Raw genomic sequence first — 19,906 nt, 5'->3', positions numbered from 1 at the left:
AGATTGGATCTAATTTTTGAATAAACATATAATTTCTGTTTCAGCTTAGTGGTTAAGACTTGTACATGATCACGATAAGTCAAATGAGAATCCAAAGTAATTCCAAGATATTTGTACGTAGTGACAATATCAAGGGGTTTGTTTAAAAAAGTGAGTTGATTTGTTATGTTGAAATGTTCAATTCATACTTCCAACAAATCAAATTTTTACAGCTTTGGGCAATTTCTGCCTCGAACAAATTGTAACACGTGTTTTTGTAACTTTGGTCATTTAGGCCTGCCACCAAATAATTTTTTTCAGTTATGGACAGTTTGTACCTCCACAAAATTGCAAAATTTGTAAATTCCAACCTCCTTCTTTGACCATGTTGTACTGCCACTAAACAAAACCTTTTAAACTTTGGTCGATTTGTGTCACAAAAAAATGTATCTTTGCATTTTTTTAGTCAGTTTGTACCCTAGACAAAATTTATTGTTKATTTATTTRTTTACTGTTATTTAACCAGGCAAATCCCAATGAGGTCTCAGATCTCTTTTTCAAGGGCAGCCTGGGCCTGAAGGCAACCTACTGTATGTTTTTGTGGGGTGGGGGGAAACTGGAGTAAAAACCGGAAAATGCAATATCCGCACAGAAAGACCCCAGGTCTGAACAGGGGATCGAACCCAGGACCTTCTTGCTGTGAGGCATCGGTACTAACCACTGAGCCGTCGTGCCACCAAAATGTTTATTTTACAGTTTTGGTAAATTTGTACCTCAACTAAATTATATTTTTGCCAATTTGGTTGATTTCTAGATTAGCCATATATTTTTGTAACTTTGGTCTTCCAGCTGAAGGTCTGATCTTCCGCTGCTGTCCATTAAAGTCTGGAGTTTTCCGGAAACCGTTAATCCACATCAAACCTAATCGCATTACCCTCATGGGAGCCCATTGTGGTGGGGCTAAGCTTTGATGTGGTCAGGGTGCCAGCAGGACCAGGAGCAGACCAGAATCCCCCCTGATTGTGTCACGTTTCACAGGTTTACAAGTTTGTCTGGACTGGAAGATATTTGGTCACATCGCCTCCCGTGGAATATTTCCCCAGTACCTTGAGAACTCTGTAAAAATACAAATATAGCATTATTTTATAGCAGGAAAACATCCTTTTGAAGAATAATTCTTTTCACTGCTGATAGTTTTTCTTTGCCAGCATAAGAAGGATTTGCTTGGATGAACTGATACTCATCGGTCCCCCTGACATGATAGGAAATTGGTTTGGATGGTCAGGAACAAACCAGGACTCAGGCAAACCATGGACCAGAAACAATTGGAACACCAGTGTCCTTATCCATGATGAAGACAGTTTTATATCACCATGGACCAAGAGGACAAAGAAAGCAACACATTCAAGCTCAATAGACAAACAAAATGTCTTCTGGAGGAGGCTTGGACAGTCAGAGGAGACCACAGTGACAAGAAGTTTATTTGGAGGAGTCAAGTTGAGGCTTTAAAACACCAAATCAACTGTAAGGCATGGTGGTGTTAGTGTCATGCTGTCGTAAAAAGTAGATGGAACAATGAAGAAGGCGGTCTACCTCAAAATTCTTCAACTTYGTCTCAAATTTCAAAGTTAGATGGTTAAAACATGGCTACACTTGATGCCAAACACATCAGTTGGCTTCTGATTGGATAAATCAGGTTCACATTAAGCTTTTAGAACAGCTTTCCTCAACCCAAAAGGCAAATTATTGATGAATTATGATGAAAAACTGGATCTGTACCAGGAAGCAACCACATCTGATGAGAAGAATTACACAAAAAGGCGTACATTTTATATTTATTTAGAGAAAATATTCAATAATTTCAAACCTCTGCCCCCAAAATGTGTATAATTATTTTACCCTGGAGAAAGAAGGGTGTCAATAAATCCTTAAAAGCCCCAAAATAATGACCTTAATGCTCAGGATGAATATAAACTTCTGACYGCAACTATAAATGGTCTTAAACACGGAAGTTAGTCATAGTGACTCAAGTATTCAGGATTCTGTAATCTCAAGCTCACACATATCCAAGTGTGGAGTGTGTTGATAAAACACAATTGTTCTTCTTTCTTCCAGACTTCTTCTACACTTGACTCAGATAAGCAGTGATGACCCAGGAAGAGAGAGACGCCTCTCAGATTATACAACAGCAGGCTTGCTGACTCATGTCCAACCTTGTTAAAACTTTGACAGTGGACTCCTTTTTTTTACAGTTTTTGCCCAGAGTTGAGGCGTAAACGACAAATCAGATGAGATGACTCGTTATCTTGCATCTGGATCAAGGGCGGGAGGCTCTCCACCTCAGCCGGAAGTTGGTTCAAAGCAACCTTTCAGAGTTGAAAGCTAACATCTCGGCTCCTGTTGATGTGGGACAAAGCCCAGGTCTGTCAAACAGAACGCAGCAGAGACGGGACTATCAGGGAGGAGGGAGGAGGTGCAGTAGACGGCTGCTGCGGATAAGGAGGGAGATCCTTCCGGTTGCTGATAGCGGTGGTGCCAACAGCAGCACCAAAGACAGACGGACTGGAGGTCAACCTGCCTCGTTATCGCTTCGTCTTTGAGGCAGGTTCTGTCCTCCTCTTCTCCTGTCTGTCATTTTCCTATTATCAAGTGTTGGATGTAACTTCAAGAAAAGCTTCTTGTAATTAGGTTTTTGCTGAAAAGGATCTCCTATAACCAGCTAAATTTACTCTTGAGCCAAAATATATCAGGTTCTGTGGGGGCTGGCATTTGATGCAAGAAAGACATTGATTATTAAAACAGAAAAMATGAATATGATGTTTAAAAAAGGTTCAAGATAAAAGTAGCAAAACTATCGCTAAAAGCTAAAAGTGGCAGAATGATCCCTACTTAAATTGGCATAAATTGGCAAAAGGCTAACTAAACACTTAAAGTAGCAGAAAAGTAGCTARAAGCTAAAGCCATAAAGCTAAAATTGTGAAAGGATTTTTTAGAAGTTAAAAATAGTAAACATCTAGCTAAACTCTAAAAGTACCAGAATGTTTGTTAAAAGTAGCAAAAGCCAAGCTAAACTCTAAAAGTACCTGAAGTTCGTACCTGAAGTTGCTAAAAGCTAAATAGTGCTGGCTTAAAGCTAAAGTAGTAAATAGGTTTCTAGAAGTTAAAAGTAGCTAAAGGCCWGTCAAATATTAGSACATATTTGACCAGTMGTTAAAAGACAAAAKTAGYAGYATAACAGCTACAAATTAAATATAGYWAAAGGCTAGCTAAGCCCTAAAAGTAGCAGAAAGTTGCTAGAAGCTAAACTTAGCGAGCAAATGGCTAAATATCATAAAAKACTGACTTAAAACTAAATTAGTAAAATTTTCTAGAAGTTAACATCAGCTAAAGGCCTTCCAGATGAGAGCTAAAAACTAAAAATACTAGCATGGTAGCTAAAAGCCAAAAATAACAAAAGGCAAGCTTAACCCTAAAAGCAGCAAAAATGTAGCAATATGCTAATGAAATGTATTAAAATGTTAGCTCATAGCTAAATTACTGGAAGGGTTTCYAAGAATTAAGTGTGGCGAAAGGGTAGCTAAAAGCTAAAAATAGCAGACTATTAGCTAAAAAGGCTTGCAAAAAGAGTCTGAATGGTAGCTCAAAGCTAAAAGTAGAAAAAGAAAACAAAATAGAGCGAGTATGCTACAGCAAACTTTAAAAAGAAAGATGTTTTCTATGTATTAAAGAGATTTAATGTATTTCAATGGAGAAAATATGAATAAAGTAAATTTTACTAGTTAAATGGTAAAAAAGGCAAAAGTGTAGCTTAAAAGTAAAATTAGCAAATGGCTGGCTAAAAGCTAAAATACACAGAACTCTAGAGAAAAAATAAAAGCAAAAAAACTCAACCTAGAAGTAGCTAAATAGTTTAAAAAAAACTTAGGAATAGTGTAGCTGGAAGCTAAATTATCAAAAGCCTAGCTAGCACAAAGTTAAAGGTAGCAAAAGGCTAGCTTAAAGCTATTTAGTTAATGTTTTACATAATAAATGCACAAATGTAAGCATGTCTAATGTCCATATTCTACTCAGAATTAATTTCAACATCATGACGAGGTTAAAAAGTCGAGTATAAATAGAACCAAACCGCTCCTCAGACTTCCCCACATACTGAGGGAGGAAAAGAATAAATGAGAAAGAAAACACGATGATGTGGGGTTTGTGTAGAAACATGTTCGACACGTGCTCCCAATGAGTGTGGTCAGAAGGAATCAGCGAGGAGCTGGGATTGTGGACTGGAGCTGAACTTTAAGACGTGTGCCAGTTGCAGCTGCGCCTCTTTAGAAATTAGGATAAACGCCAGAAGATGACTGTACCTTGCAGCGGTCGTTTCCCCCCTGTCTGTCTTTTGGACTGGGTCGTAATGTTCAATAAAAACACTTCCAGCAGCATGTAGAGTCRTGCTGTTTCCTGTCTTACTACCTTAGAAGTAGCTCTATGTCAGTGATTGTTTCTTTTAGGCTGACTGAAAATCCTGTTTTTTTTTTTAGGAGTTCCCCTGATCGACGGAGGAACGGTGCGTCTCCCACGGCTCATCGGTCTGTCCAGAGCTCTGGACCTGATTCTGACAGGGCGAGCCATCGGAGCGCAGGAGGCTCTGGCCTACGGGCTGGCCAATAGAGTTGTTCCTGATGGACAAGGTATTCACATCAGCTTATTTACTTCTTCTGTTGTTTTATCAGATATGTTTCTGACTTGTAAAAAAGGAAGGCTTTAGGTGACGTGGGAAATTTTGGAACAATTTTTGATTAAAAATGATTTATAGACCAATGCCAACAGAAATGTCAATTTAATATACATATTAAATAAAACACCTGAGATCAACCAAAGTTCTTTACAGCCAAGCCAGATAACAATATCAAAAATAGAATATCTGGTAGAGATGAAACAGGTTATTCAGTTATCGGTTATTTACAAGGTAAAACCCTTCTAAACTGTTAAATTTTTATAGTAAAGTCTTAAATTAAACTCAGAACGAGACGAGAGACAAAGCAAACTAGACATTGGTTTTTACGATGTAAAAACAAGTGTGCATTGTCACATAGCATGTCATTGCAGCAYGGCTTTGCCTGCAGCATTGGACTTGCAGATTGAACTTTGACCAAGTTCAAATGTGTTTTCTATACCAGCTTGTGCTTGTCACGTCAGCAGGTGTTTGTAATTAAGGTAATTGTGTGACAATATGAAATTTGAAGAGATTTTTTGTTAAAGTTGCATTAGCTGGGTTTTGAACCCTGATCTCCCACATGAAAGTCTGTGACATAGACCATTAGACCAATGGAGCTGTGGCAGAAGATGATGGCAGGGGTTGGTTTGTATGTGTGCAGAAAGTGGCCACGTTGCCAATACAATTATCGACACAAAAATGCATAATATTACAACAAYAGAGCAGTATTAAGACAATATTATAGTAAAACATCAAAATACAATCATATTAGTATTGTAAACACTGAACTACTGTGTTGAAATATTAAACTATGGTGCAGTACCAACTTGAGTACAGCATGGGGCAGTATTGGACCAATACAAGGCTCCATTGACTGCCATTATAATTTATTAAATATTAATATTTCAAAAACTATAAGTTTTACAGGCACCAAAAGGCATAGCCATCATTTGGCGCARGGGCTTTACAGATATAAATTACAATGGCAGCTCTAGGACAAAGTATGCAGGAGGAGAAGCATGGCAAAGTTGAGATGACTTGGATGGGAAACGAATCACAATAGTGTGCATTGCATTGGCAATGCACACTGATGAAGWGTGGTAGTTAAAACTGGGATTAAGTGTTTTCTCTGATGTTTGGCACAAATTTATTTGTGTTTTCTTTCTAAAAATTCCCGAAAAATCTAAATTTGTTCCCGGGAATTTGTTATTTCAACCACGGAGACTCTTTAAAGTACCTGTGACATCAATTTGTTGTAATAAAACGTGAATGCATTTTTGGGTCAGTAACATTAATAACATATCGCAGAACAAATTTCACGTCSCTGAGATGAACAGTTGTTGAKATATTCGCATGTGAAGAAACAGGAAGTGATGTCAAAKGGGAATGTCTGCATGAAAAAGCGTTGCTACAAAAACTAACAACAGACCAGAGAAGAATCTGATGTTTCTTCAGATTATTTAGAGTCACTGTCAGAGAGATGAAGAGTCAGAGTTTAAATAATATTGTTTCAATGAACAAAGACTCTTTGTTAAAGCATTCCCCTTTGATGTCACTTCCTGTTTCCCTTTGGCTGAGCCAAGTTCAAAAGAAAATATGCCGAGTATTGGACAAAATGGGTAAACTCGTGTGTGTTAGTCCATGATTCTTAAATATAAATATGTTTTCTTTGACTTTTTGTATTTGAAAGCACATCACGGACACTTTAAACCCATATTTCACTGCGACTGTTGGTGACAAAATGGTTTCAAAGTTTCTTCAAATTTTAGTTGTGGTGATTTAGAAAGCGTGAGCGATCTGGATGTTTTTTTCACGTGGGTCAGTAACTTATGAAAGGACTCTGACTTTATAATATAAGTTATGAATTTTCAAAGTGTGTGTTTAAATCTTAACGTGTCTGGTCTTTGTGAACGCAGCCTTGCAGGCAGCTCTGCAGCTAGCTGAGCAGATCAGCTCCTTCCCTCAGCAGTGTCTGCGCTCGGACCGCTCCTCGGCTGTCTACAGCTGCTACGATGCTGCCACTTTTACCCAGGTGTGCTGGCTTTTAGCTATTCTGCTTCACCTACACACTCAGAAATCTTGTTTTATTTATCGGTGCAACTTTCAGCACTGTCAATCTTGCTTTTGCTCTTTTAGTTTTTCACAGTTTGAGTGTTGTTTTGGGCCTCTGCTTCTGTCCAGGCCATGCAGTACGAGTTTGACCACAGCACTCCCGTCATTCAGACTGAAGCCATCAGGGGGGCGATCCAGTTCGCTGCTGGAGCCAAAAAGGAGGAAAGTTCTGAGATTTTAGCTCGCAGGAGGAATTGGATTCAGGTGATCAAACGTTTTAAGTTCTGAACCAAAAAATTTGAATATCACCAGAAACTTTGCTCATAACCCGACTGGACACAAACATCTATGATGCTACTTTTGTCCAGCTGTGACGTTTGTATTTATAGAGTATTTCCTGTAATAAAATAAAACTGTTTAAATGGAACTACAGTAACTTAAAGAAATTCATGTCACCCATTAAGTTTTAAACTCTGAGCTGCTTTCRTCAAACATTTAAAATATTCTGTATGATTTCTATATGATGAGGTCTTATGAGTGTGTGTTATTGAGTCTCAGCTGCTGCCACACAACATTTCAGCTCTGCGTCTAAAACTGCCCGGGTCGTCTTTTTTTGTCGTTTTTTTTTTTTTTTACCTCAAAACTGATTTTCAGAAGCATCCGAGCTGCAGGAGCTCATCTCCTCTGCTTCGAGTTGGTGTGCGAACCCCTCCGTAACCGTCCGCCTACACATTTGTGCAAAACAGTTTTTTAAAAACAGGAAAACAAGAGCACAGCTATGCGGTGATTGGTCCAAATGAAACGCTTGTCGTGGTCAGGTGTTCCCCAGGTGTTTTCATTCCTCAGAAACTTCCTTTTAATTTAATACAGTTTGTGAGTTCTAAAGAAATTAAACCGTCTCACTGGAACTGTAGAAAACAAGACGTATACGTGTGTGTGTGTGTGTGTGTGTGCGTGCGTGCGTGCGTGTGTAATAAAGATACAGACATGAAAAGACCCCTTTAGGTTTAGGAGGTGTTGTGTCTAGACAGTGTGATGACAGGACACAGAACTCCTGTTTAATGTTAGCTCCACCCCCTGCTTCTCACACACACACAYGTTTGTTCTTCTATCCTTGTGAGGACTTTGCATTGACTTCCATTCATTTACCGGTCATTTCTACAGCCTTTCCCTGACCTCTGACCCTAAACCGGACCTCACAGGTACATACCTGACCTTAAATTTACACCTTAGGTTTAAACCTCACCCCTGACCCACCAACAGTATTTCCCCTAAAGGGGCCGGGCTTTTGTCCCCATAAGGAACAGTGGGTCCTCACCAGCCTGTGTGTACCAGGAAAATGGYCAAAAATCGYCCCCACCAGGTGTAAAAACATGTACACRCACRTCCTTGTATTTGTATCAAACTGAGGACTTTGTACTGACTTCCTTTCATTTTTGTAACATTATTTATGCCTAACCCAGWCATTTCCCTAACTTAACCCTAACCTGAACCAAAACTTAATTCACACCAAACCTCTAAACCCAACTAGAGCTGCAAAAAATGCAAGGACTGGAAAAATGTCCTCATTTTGTTGGTTAAAAACTGACGGTCCTCGCTCTGTAGCAGAAACAAGCACACACACACACACACACACACACACACACAAACACACACACACACACATACACACACAGTCAAACAAATGTACCTGTTTTTGTTTCAGGGTTCGTTTAAGTTCATGTGCAGCTTCAGGTTTGTTTTTGCTCACGTTTGTCTGTGTCTGTTAGCAAAATATCTCATGAACTGCTGGACGGATTTCATTAAAACTTTTAGGAAACAATCGCTGGATGTTCACCTGCAGCTGATTATCGTTTGGAGTCAACTCGATTTAAGATGGCTGCCACAGCTAACGGTTTCCAAAAGCACACAAAAAAGTCCCTCGGTCAGTTTTCGAGATGTTGACCTAGAATTTGTGGTGGTAGTAGCTGAGAGTCTTCATCAACACCCACTCTGAGCTTTATTTTGAAGGGTTGACCGTAATGCCTAAAACTGTCATTCTTCATGACTTTATTTAATTTGTTTCAGTCGGTTGTTTGTTTTTTATGACATGTCCTGATTGAAGGTGGAACTTTTTTGCTGCTCGTCCTAACGGCTGACTCACGCTCGGTCAGGCAGCAACAATGAGACATTTCCTTCCACCGCGTTCGTCCGGAAAATAAAAGCAACACTTTTGTTTTTCTGTTCTGTGCGTTACAGACCGTAAAAACCCACTTCTGCTTCAAAATGTTTTTGTATAAATCTTTATAAATATAAGGAGTTTGTTTTCTTCTTCTTTAAAAAAAGAACATAAAATCTAAGAGGAATTAAAATAAAAAGACTGATAAACGTGATAAATGTGACCTTAGCCTTCAGCTCTGTTGATATTTTAGTCAGTTTATTTCCCACACAGCCAATAAAATGTRTATTTGTGGTGTACATACATTACTTTAAAACTTTATTAAAGACACATGGGTTCATAGTGACAAGAAAACAAAAAAGAGCAAAAAACAATCCACATATATGAACAAATGTTATGTCAGTATCTGTAAAAACACCTGAATTATCACCATTTCTTGGTTAAAGTTTTAATGAAACTGACTTGAGTTTCATTACAATCCATGCAGTKGTTCATGAGATATTTTGCTAACAGAAACACAAACACAGACACGGCAGGACCGTTATCGTCCGCCACCTTCTTTCAGCAGCAGGTGGCATAAAAGACTTATCTGCTAAGGTCCTAACAGTTTTATTAAATAAAGCTTTCAGGCTGAGGCGGTGCGTGCGTGCGTGCGTGCGTGCGTGCGCGCGCGCGTGTGTGTGTGTGTGTGTGTGTGTTGCTGTTGATGCTGCCTCTCTTCGCCTCACAGATAAGGCGAGATACGAACAGCTTCGGCTCCTATCGTCAGGACCGTCACGCCGTCTGAGGGCAGCGCTGAGACAAAACACAGGTCAGGGTGAAAGGAATCATGGGAGACCGGAGACAGACCGGTTCCTTTGGTCTTCAGGTGGAGGTTTCTCAAAACTGGCTGTAGATTTTTTTGAAATTTTGTGGGTTTTTTTTATTTTATTTTATTTTATTTTTTTGTCTTCATATGTTCCCAATTGAGGAACGGCGAACAAACAGGGTTTTCTTTTAGGAAAACAACAGAAAAAAGTCAGCTTTTTATAATTTCTCCGTCTGATTTCAGCACTTTAACYGTGGATTTACTGAGCTAAATTCAGATGATTTGCAGCACTGGAGTTTATTAAGAAACACTTGATTGTGGAGCTTTTCTTAAATCAGCTGATGCTCCTTCTGTCTGCAGGAAACACTCCTGCAGGCAGAAATCTGCACGTCTGCTGACGTTTGTGTTAAAAKAAATTGAACGATAATTCTGTTTTTTAATGATAATAACTGTTATTTCCCCTCAAGAACAACAGAACCAGAACGTGATGGCTTATTGAGGTTCTTTAGGTGAAAGTTTTCTAAAACTTCTGTTTACGTACTCAAATGTTTTGATATTAAACACACATTTTTCAATTTAAGGACTATATCACCTGCTGCCTTTAATGTCAGAGTTTTAGAACATTTTTTGTTGAGAGWTTAGTCATTTTTGTCAAATGTGGAAAATAACATTCAGCACTATTGCTAAAATTCCCCCTCAGATTATGCATTGATGATGACTCTCAGCTACCACTCCGTATTTTAGCTCAGTATCTGAAAGATTGACGGAGTATTGACATTTTTTTGTTTGTTTGCTAAGGCTGAACATTTTTGGCAGCTGTCTTACAGTCTTGATTTATTCAGGGATTTGTTTATGATAAAAAACTTTTATGATAAAAAAAAACTTTTTAAAAGTGAGATATGATCAAAAAAGCAGCAACACAAACAACAAACTTAATAAATGACAATAAAAATACAAATCATCTTGAACTGGATTGGCTTCAAATGGTAACATGTAGGTTCACACTGATTATTTTCTGAAAGTCTGAGATATTTTGCTAACAGACACAGGCAAAGATTACCTTAAMTTTATGTTCCAAATAAACTAAGGCAGCTTGTAATAAAACAATAAAATCGTTGTTTTTTTTTTTAAATAATCTGAAACTTTTAAAGGTAACAAAGTTTCTCGATGTGTTTGTGTTCATGCAGAATCTGAGAAAATCATATTTTATTTGTGTTAGTCCTCTATCCTTTTTTAAATGGAACAATCATTAAACTTAAAATCTGTTTATGTGAAAGCTGCTGATATTTCATGATATGCAAATGTTCACACATATTATTTATTCAGTTTTTATTCACCTTCCCAGTTATTAAAACCGCTAAAAGTCCAGTTTGCTTCACTTTTGCTGTTTCCTCTCCCATCATCAGGGGCCGTGCCTCCACTGCAGCTTAAAACCAGAAACATCCTTCTGGAAGCTCAAATCTAATCCTTAAAAACAACAAACACCTTAAACACTTGAAAGGCGGCGCTGGATTAAGATTAGCGGGATTTACAGCCTCTAACTCAGAGCCGTGCAGGTGAAATGACGCGCAGCAGTTTGTGTCTCTTTTTTTTTTTTTCCGGGGTTTTTGACTTGTTCCTCAACCTGATGTTAAAGAGCTCCACCTCTGGAGTGGGCGTGCACGCGCACCGAGCCATATTATGAACTGCAACCTGCTGCGCCTCACACACAACCTGCAGGAGTTCCTGGCCGCCCGCAGACTGCTGGAAGATAATTTTATTGTTTATTATTATTATTGTTTGGTCCACGCGCAGCGGACGGTCAGCTCCAACTGTTTCTACAGAATGACTTCAGCCAGAGGAGCCAGCCTGTGTGTGAGAGTCGGATCTGATGGTGTCTGCTGACCGAACCGGAGCGCTCAGATTATTAAATGTTGCGCTTCATCCTGAGGCAGCAGGAGCCAGACATGAGAGCCGGAGCGATGCTTTTATTTTACTTTGAGTACTCCAAATGGCTTGAAACACGACCCGACCTCTGCGTCTGATCGGTGCGTTGAGACAGAAACCTCCTCGGGTGGACTTTGGTTACCTTTTACGCGCAGACTTTGCGCCCGGACTGAAACTCCAAACCAGGCTCTGTCGGGGCTCCGGACAGCACCATCATGACCGGCTGCCTGCTCGCTCTAATCGGAGTGTGGTGGAGCGCGTCCTGCTGCGCGTTCATGGCGGCCGGGAGCCACTTTTCGCCGGACGGAACCCCGGAGGCGCACCCGGGCTTCGTGCACCGGCGGCTGCGGACGCACGAGAAGCGCGAGATGCAGAAGGAGATCCTGTCCATCCTGGGGCTGCCGCACAGGCCGCGGCCGCACCTCTCCCACGGGAAGTACAACTCCGCTCCGCTCTTCATGCTGGACCTGTACAACACCATGTCCGGCGAGGAGAAGGCGGACAGGCTGAGGTCCGCGCGCACGACCCAGAGCTCTCCTCTGGCGACGTTTCAGGAAACAGCCTTCCTGAATGACGCGGATATGGTGATGAGCTTCGTTAATCTGGGTGAGTTCGTTGGAAATATGTATATTTTTAAGTGTGTGATGATTCCAGGACTCAAAAAACCTGCGCGTCCACCTGTGGATCTGCGCCCTCCGCGACGCGCCTTTACGCACGTCTCGTCTAGTATTTTATAATGAACTCTCTCACTGTGTGAACCACAGAGAGGGACCAAATAACTCACTCACTTCCCGTGCGGTTCGACAAATGAGGCGCGTATTGTTTCTGGGTGATTTACTGCGACGCGTCCTCCTCTCTCCTGCGCTCCAGGACCGAAACTCTGCGGTCAGGTCCTGCTGCGCAATCTGCTACGTGATGTGCATTTAGAGCTGGAGGATAAACCCAGTTTAACCCCCCCACAGCAAACCATCAACCGCCACCACTGGTATTTGTATATAAAGGGGTTATTTCTGCTCTTGACCCACCAGAGCGGAGAGGAGAGCTGCGGCTTCTCTCTGCGTAAATTGCGTCGCATTGTTTGTGTTTCCCAGGCAGATTAGTCTTTAATTAGCTCCAGCGATAATAAACAGGGACACTTTAATCAGAACATAAAAGCTCAAAGGCCTTCCTTCCATTAGCAGCTCCAGTGTTTACTGGGAGAGTCTAAACAGAGCGCGTGAAGATAAACAGAGGTCCTGGCAGAGTCACGGGCCAGTGGAAGAGGAGCTCAGAGGTCGGGTTGATTGTCCCTTTTTTTCTTAAAAGCAGTGGGTATCGTCAGGACTTTGTCAGGTTTTAGCTTATTTGGATAAAAAAGTGCATTTTCTCCTCAACATTCTAAGAAATGACGTTAGATTAACTGAAACACTGATAAATTTGTCCAAGACTTATATCAGCCAAAAAGTATTTTTAATCTTGTTTTGAGACTAAACAAGARCAGAATGTGTCAGATTATTAATCTTATTTTTATTTCAGGAAGCAYCTTACTGGCAAATRTTTCACTTAATTTGAGAAGATTCAGATTATAATCTAGTATTTTTYCAACTCGTTTTTAGATATTTGATATTGCTTGAAGCAGCAGCTTCTTTTGGTTGTTGCCTCTTCAGGGGTCGCCACACCTCCTCCAGCTCTCTGTCCTCACCATGTCCTCCATATGCATCCATATCTCTCCTCTTTGTGTTTTTCCTGGCAGCTGCGTCTCTAACATCCCTCTGTCCGTCCTCTGGACATGTCCAAACCATCTCTGGTCTCTAACATCCCTCTGTCCGTCCTCTGGACATGTCCAAACATCTCTGGTCTCTAACTTCATCTCTCCTGATCTTCTCCATCCTTCTCACGCCCAGCGAGAGGAGGTCTGCAACCTTTAATCAAAAGATCCATTTCTGCTCCTCGTGTCCGGAGCCGCGAAACATGCTGCAGCTGTGATTATCAACTGGTGGCTCGTGGGCCACTTTGAGTTTGTTAAAGGGGGGCCTCTCTGGCCAGTGGGGTTGACATTATAAAACAAAAAATATGTAATGAATTTTAACATTTATTATCATATTTAGACTTTATGACTCAAGAAAAGACTAAAATTTCTGTAAACAATAAATAACTATAATTAGTTTTTACCAAATTTAATAAAATCTGCAGCTAAACTCTGAAGCCATGTTTTTTCCCCTAATTCTTATTATCAAGTCTAGTTTAGGTAATTCTGATGGATTTTTCAGGAAGATCATGCTTTAAGGCTGGAAGTTGGATTATTTTAGTGGCTAACATGCTAATAGCATGATCTAATCAACAGATTTCAGTCTGTTTTAGTAGCATTGATCACTATTTGCAAACAAATTTGGAGGAAAACAGTTAAAGCTAGCTTTTTCTGGTGTGGGGAAACCCCAGAAATTGAATTTCGTGTTTTGCTTTGGTCAAAGCTTCAAAGAGCCGCAGATTGCAGAGTCCAGGCCAAGGAGAACCTCAACATCTTCAGCTCTGCCATTTCCTGTCAAACCTTACTGACCTCACTCTTTTTGTCTCGTTTTGTCACAAATCACTCCCGGAACTTGTCTCCATCCTTCCTGGACTCGTCTTTACTACACTCCCTCAGAAAGTCCTGATGCATCTCAGAACTCTGCAGTTTTCCCTCATTTACAGGCCAGCGGTCACTCTTTCAGAGATGAGGATGTTCTCATTCTTGATAGAGGAACGCTGGTTTGAGAGAGGAGTAAAAGAAGCCATTTTTGTGAAGAAAGACCGTCCATCATTAAACAGAGGTGGAGGCCTCTGTTTTCAGTTGTCCCCCTCCTACAGCGAGGCTATTGCCAGTATCACTCCACCCCCTGCTAACAATAAGTGTTAATTAGGTGTCAACGATAGCCATGTGATGTGAGTATCAGTCACATGGAGGCAGGGCTTAAAAGCCTGAATTTWGCCTGAAACTCTCAGACTGAAGAAGTCTCTTGGAGGAGAGACGAAACGTTTCATTAGAGAAGAACCCGTCCAGAAGACCTACACAATTTTTTTTCTTTTTGACTCCCTCAGAAACAACCGCATTAAATTTGACCTTAAACCTGCAGCAGCARCGATACAGCTGTGTTTGTGTTGATTATCTCCGGAGGCCTTCTTGACTCGGGTTGATCAGACAAACAGGTGAAGACGTCTCTGCATAAAGAGGTCTAGTCCTCTGTGGGGTCCTCTGAGTGTTGCAACACGCTGTGATGAAAACCAGACAGAGGAGAAGCTCGGGGTGGCAGCAGTGTTGTGTTTGTGCGTCTGTGGTTTCGGTTCTTCCTCTGCTGCTGCAGGTTTGTGTTTTTGGGTTGTTTTTTTATCCTCCTGCATCGTCGCACATCTGGCTCCTTGTTTTTTTTATTTTTATTTTTTGATTAATCACGTCCTGTGCATCTTTTGACAGTTCCCTCAGATTTCTGCGGCGACCCCAGGGGGATTAGGTTGCCATCTCCTCCAGCCCGTACACCGAGTCCTAACCGCCCTGGAGGAGGGACGGCTTCCTCCCTGAATGTGATTGTAATTAATGCTGGACGGGCCAAGGCTCTCCATCTGCTTTGGAAATAAAAAACGGCACGACTACTGTGTGTCACTGCCATCCGATTAGATTTTAATGTGTCTTTTGCTCGATTTGAGGCCTTTATTTTGTAAAAAAAAAAAAAAAAAAAGAAAGAAAGAAAGAAAGAAAAAGAGGCCCGAAACACTTCTGGGTGGTCCCACTTATTGTCCAAAAATCTGGATATCACGTGTGGCCGGAGCAAAGCTACAAATTAGAATTAAGATAAATGAAGGGAAGAGGAGGAGGAGAGTCCAAACAGTTTGAAAAACTCAAGAGTGAGAGATTAACCAAGCACGCAACAAGGAGCTCCTTGTCTGGGAGACGCTGTAACAAGTTTCTGTTTATCGCTGGTTGATGCCGTCTGTCTGTTAGCAAAATATCTCCCAAACCACTGGATGGATTTTAATGAAACTTTCAGAAGTTAGTTATTCAGTGAACGTCGACGGCTGATTCAATTCTGGAGTCGAGCCGATTCAAGAGAGGTGCCACAGTTAATCTATAAAGAATACCAGACTACAACTTGGTTAATTTTACAATTAATGAGCTAAACTTTGGCGTTACGTTGAGAACGTGAATGCAATCTTACAAGGAGGCTTTTAACTCTAAACTGGAWTCACCTGTCTGTTCTCAGACTCCTACCTGACCCAGAGCAAATAAATCAGTGAATCACTGATGTGTTTCACAGCCAGCCGAGGCAGAAACAAAGTAAAAACAGCTCATTTTCTGGACCTTTTCTCCGGGGACGCCAATAGATTTTAAGAAGCTCTGCGTTACGTTCGGTCCCAAATGTTCTCGCCGAGAACCATTTGTCTCTTTATCCCTCTCTCTCGTGATTCATGTGGACCTGCTGCTCAGTCATCCGTTCTACTTCGCTGTCATCACTTTTTCAGAATCACCCACAGAAAAATAGGAATGAGAGGGGGGGAAGAGAAGGGAAGCTAAACAAGTTGTGGAAAAGTCTGAATCAGGGCAGCAGAAGCACATTTTCCAGCTCCGTTTTCATCTTCATTCCTAGAAGAGCGCATTCATCAGTGTTTGCCTCGAGGACGTCCTGCTTTCCACTGAGGTCTGCTGCAGTGACAGCCGTGGGCTGCATGAGTCACACGTCCTGCAAAACACCRGTGTTCTGGAGAAAACGGTCATGGTCACTGGTAACTGTCAGGGCTTGCTCCTGCTCGTTTGATGTGGATTTGGATTGACTGCGACAGTGAAGAAGCCGGAGCTTGACAAAACTAGCTACAAGTTTTGGGGGGGGTTACGGAAAATGGATTTTTTTTAAGCTTTATATCATGTTATGTCATTCCCTCATCAAAAACATAACAAGAGTTTATGCATATTTGAGAAATCCTTGAATCTCCTGTGGTAGCCATGAGCTGCCTAAACACTTGCTGGTACAAAGCTCCGCCTATTTGTACTTAGCTCCTCCCTGGAACCCAGTCTGCAGCTGACRTCCTGCCCCACAGAGCACCCCTCCTTCTTCATAATGACCTATATTAATAGTTTAATCTCAATAAGTACTGTATCTTAACATGGCGTATATATATGAGAGGAAGACTCTGAGATTTATTACCAAACTGAAATGTCTTGTAAGAGCCTCCGTACTCACTCTGGTTCTTCAGTAAACCTACGTTCCAGGATCATTGGAGTAAGGTTCAACTCTATCCTGAGTTGCCGTTTTCTAAAACCAAAATTATTAAATGTTGCTTCTTTTTTTAACAACAAAATACAATGCTTCTACAAAAGGTTGTAAACAGAATGAGGCATTGTTTACAAACTTGCTGAAGTGAGTGTGTCAGAAACGGTACGAGAGACAGAGGCCAATTTCAAGGCGTTTAAATTTATTTTTGATCTATGCAGCATTTTTATAACAACTGAAAGTAACACAGAATAAAGAAATATCCAAAGGGTTTGATTTTTGGGGTTAGGCTGCTAGCTTGTGGTTGCTAACTTGTTGTCATTAGCTTGTACCTGCTAGCTTGTTGTTGCTAGATTGTGGCTGATAGCTTGTTGTCAATATCTTGTGGCTGCTAGCTTGTTGTCAGTAGCTTGTGGCTGCTAGCTTGTTGTTGCAAGATTGTGGCTGCTAGCTTGTTGTTGCAAGATTGTGGCTGCTAGTTTGTTGTCAATAGCTTGTGGCTGCTAGCTTGTTATCATTAGATTGTGGCTGCTAGGTTGTTGTCAATAGCTTGTGGCTGCTAATTGTTGTCAATTGCTTGTGGCTGCTAGCTTGTTGTCAATAGCTTGTGGCTGCTAGCTTGTTGTTGCAAGATTGTGGCTGCTAGCTTTTTGTCAATAGCTTGCGGCTGCTAGTTTGTTGTCAATAGCTTGTGGCTGCTAGCTTGTTGTCAATAGCTTGTGGCTGCTAGCTTGTTGTTGCAAGATTGTGGCTGCTAGCTTGTTGTCAATAGCTTGCGGCTGCTAGTTTGTTGTCAATAGCTTGTGGCTGCTAGCTTGTTGTCAATAGCTTGTGGCTGCTAGCTTGTTGTCAATAGCTTGTGGNTTGTTGTCAATAGCTTGTGGCTGCTAGCTTGTTGTCAATAGCTTGTGGCTGCTAGCTTGTTGTCAATAGCTTGTGGTTGCTAACTTGTTGTCATTAGCTTGTGGCTGCTAGCTTGTGGTTGCAGTCATGCTATGAGAGGAAACTTATAAACTTGTTCCTGTGTGGCCTGCCTTTGACATGGCCATGAGGTGTGGAGGATTGGATCGGGTCTAGACGGTGACCAAACCCCCTGTTGTCTCATCTCAGTAAAGGGGAAGAAACTCAATAATTTAAGAAATGACACACTAACTCATTAGGCTTTAAGTTCCTCTACACAAAACCTGCTCACTGGTTGAGATGGCTCMGATTGATTGATTGATGATGCCTTTATTGTCACTGTACGGAGCACAATGAAATTACATTTAAGAACAYCCATTCATGAAGACACACACGACAAAAAACATGGGGGAACAGGTGAGATTACTTCCTTTGGCAGTTCTGCGCCAGTTCTTTGCTTAATCTGGATAAAACAYATTTATTGTACAGGTTAGAAGCAGAGGAGGCTTCTTGTATGCAACATATATCATGACTCCACGTCATCCTCAGAAGAAGAAACTCAACATCTCAAACCTCCTTCAGACTCGGCTTCTTTCCAGCGTGCAGAAAGTAAAATAGCACGTCTTTTGTCTGCACCAAATATTCTACAATTATTTTATGCTTTTCTGAACTTATCAGTCATCGCGTCAGCCCTCATTTTCTCCGTCTCCYTTCCCGCCTCTGCGTGGCTAAAACTGAGCTGTCACTAGCTGTCTGCCCTCAGTCAACCGTCGGGTTTCTTCCAAATAACCTCCCAAACATTAAAGCCAAAGAGGCTGGTTTTTAATAGATTAGCTGCCAGAAATGAAGGGCTTTTATTAGGCGGCTGTTTTGCTTGTCTTGTGACGCCTGGCTGCATTTCTCAGTGCCTAAGCCCAGGTAAGCCACTTCCTCTGCAGTGAAACAGGTCCCAAAGCCCCCAGCGTGATCAAATAAATAGCTGGATACGACCAAAAAGAGCCAATTGTTTAAAACCGAACGTAGCTTTGGGAATATTTTCTCTAAATTGTCTCGAAACACTTGGAACTGAGGACCACCCGTCATTTCAGCCTCAGTATTAACCCAAAGTTAAACAGGAATTTGAAAACAATCTTTAGGGAAACACTTAAACTTTTCCTGCAACAGTGGGCAAAAGTTACAGCAACAAACTACACTTCTGTTTGTTTTTATCTGTTTACACTGGGAGGTATTTTACAGCAGCTACACGTCCACTTGAACTCGCAGCAGTTTTTGAAGAACGACCCAAGACACACAAATAATTCTGCCGATCGGGTTTCAGTGTTTAAAGCTTCTCCTACTCCTTGTGTTTGGATTGTATTGGTTGTCAGACTCTCTGGCAAAACATGCAGCCGCCTCCAGAAACAAACAGGCTGGACAGAGGAAACTTCTCTGGTTAACCAGATTATGTCTTTTCCAGTCGGCCTAAAAGATGGAGTGTTGCACAATGGCTCCATTTCTGGAGGATATGCTCTTTTAGTTATTACTCCGCGCATTGCAGTGGAGATAAACGACTTSTTGGATTATAATCTGCTTTGTATCATTTGGTGGCGTTACAACCTGAAATTAATTTTGGTTATATAACAAGAAATAAAACAAAGTACAAAAACTTCTGACCCACCCCTTCCTGTGACCAGACCAACACGGAACTATTTTCTCTCAATCCACAGGAGCGCTGCTTTAGTTGTGTTGGAGGTTATTGTCCTGCAGGAATGTGACCCTCCAGTCCCAGCAGGTTTCGCTCAAGAATTTCTCTGTATCTTCACTCCATCCATCTTTTCTTTGACTCTGGCCGGTTYGATGAAAAACATCCCCACATTATGACGCTGCCGCCGCCGTGCTTCACACTGGGGSACAGCAGTGACAGCTTGATGAGTGGTTTTCATTTCTTTCTTCTGTTTGTGGAMGAAAGAGACGACAATCACATGATTGGCCTTCTTGGTATATTTTATTAATATAATCTTTATTTAACGAGGAAGTCAACTTTTTTAAAGAGGACCTGGTCAAGATTGCACAAAATATGAGACAAAAATCAGAGGTTAATAGTAACTAAGTATATTTACTTTGTTACAGTACTTAAGTAGTTTTTTTTTTGAGGATTTGTAATTTTATCAATTTTAAAC

The 19,906-nt window shown here is 41.1% G+C and overlaps 2 protein-coding genes across 3 annotated transcripts in view; both read left to right on the top strand.

Annotated features, from left to right (window-relative positions):
- Positions 1-19,906, top strand: part of LOC106530851 (carnitinyl-CoA dehydratase) — a 56,778-nt gene that overhangs the window by 12,713 nt on the left and 24,159 nt on the right. Inside the window, exons 5-8 of one of the 2 annotated variants that reach the window (XM_014026561.1) lie at positions 4,509-4,658; positions 6,601-6,716; positions 6,866-7,000; positions 9,625-9,705. In XM_014026561.1, coding sequence (XP_013882015.1) covers positions 4,509-4,658; positions 6,601-6,716; positions 6,866-7,000; positions 9,625-9,681 — 458 coding nt within the window. In that variant the 3' untranslated portion in view covers positions 9,682-9,705. Of the gene's footprint in view, positions 1-4,508; positions 4,659-6,600; positions 6,717-6,865; positions 7,001-9,624; positions 10,410-19,906 lie in introns of those variants that run through there. The other variant, XM_014026560.1, reaches the window with a different exon arrangement.
- Positions 11,113-19,906, top strand: part of bmp6 (bone morphogenetic protein 6) — a 55,314-nt gene continuing 46,520 nt past the window's right edge. The window contains exon 1 of the mRNA XM_014026559.1: positions 11,113-12,234. Coding sequence (XP_013882013.1) covers positions 11,844-12,234 — 391 coding nt within the window. The 5' untranslated portion in view covers positions 11,113-11,843. The remainder of the gene's footprint in view (positions 12,235-19,906) is intronic.

Source organism: Austrofundulus limnaeus, unplaced genomic scaffold (genome assembly GCF_001266775.1).
Source record: "Austrofundulus limnaeus strain Quisiro unplaced genomic scaffold, Austrofundulus_limnaeus-1.0 Scaffold567, whole genome shotgun sequence".
In the NCBI taxonomy this organism is placed as follows: Eukaryota; Metazoa; Chordata; class Actinopteri; order Cyprinodontiformes; family Rivulidae; genus Austrofundulus; species Austrofundulus limnaeus.
This window is presented reverse-complemented; position numbering and strand designations above follow the sequence as displayed.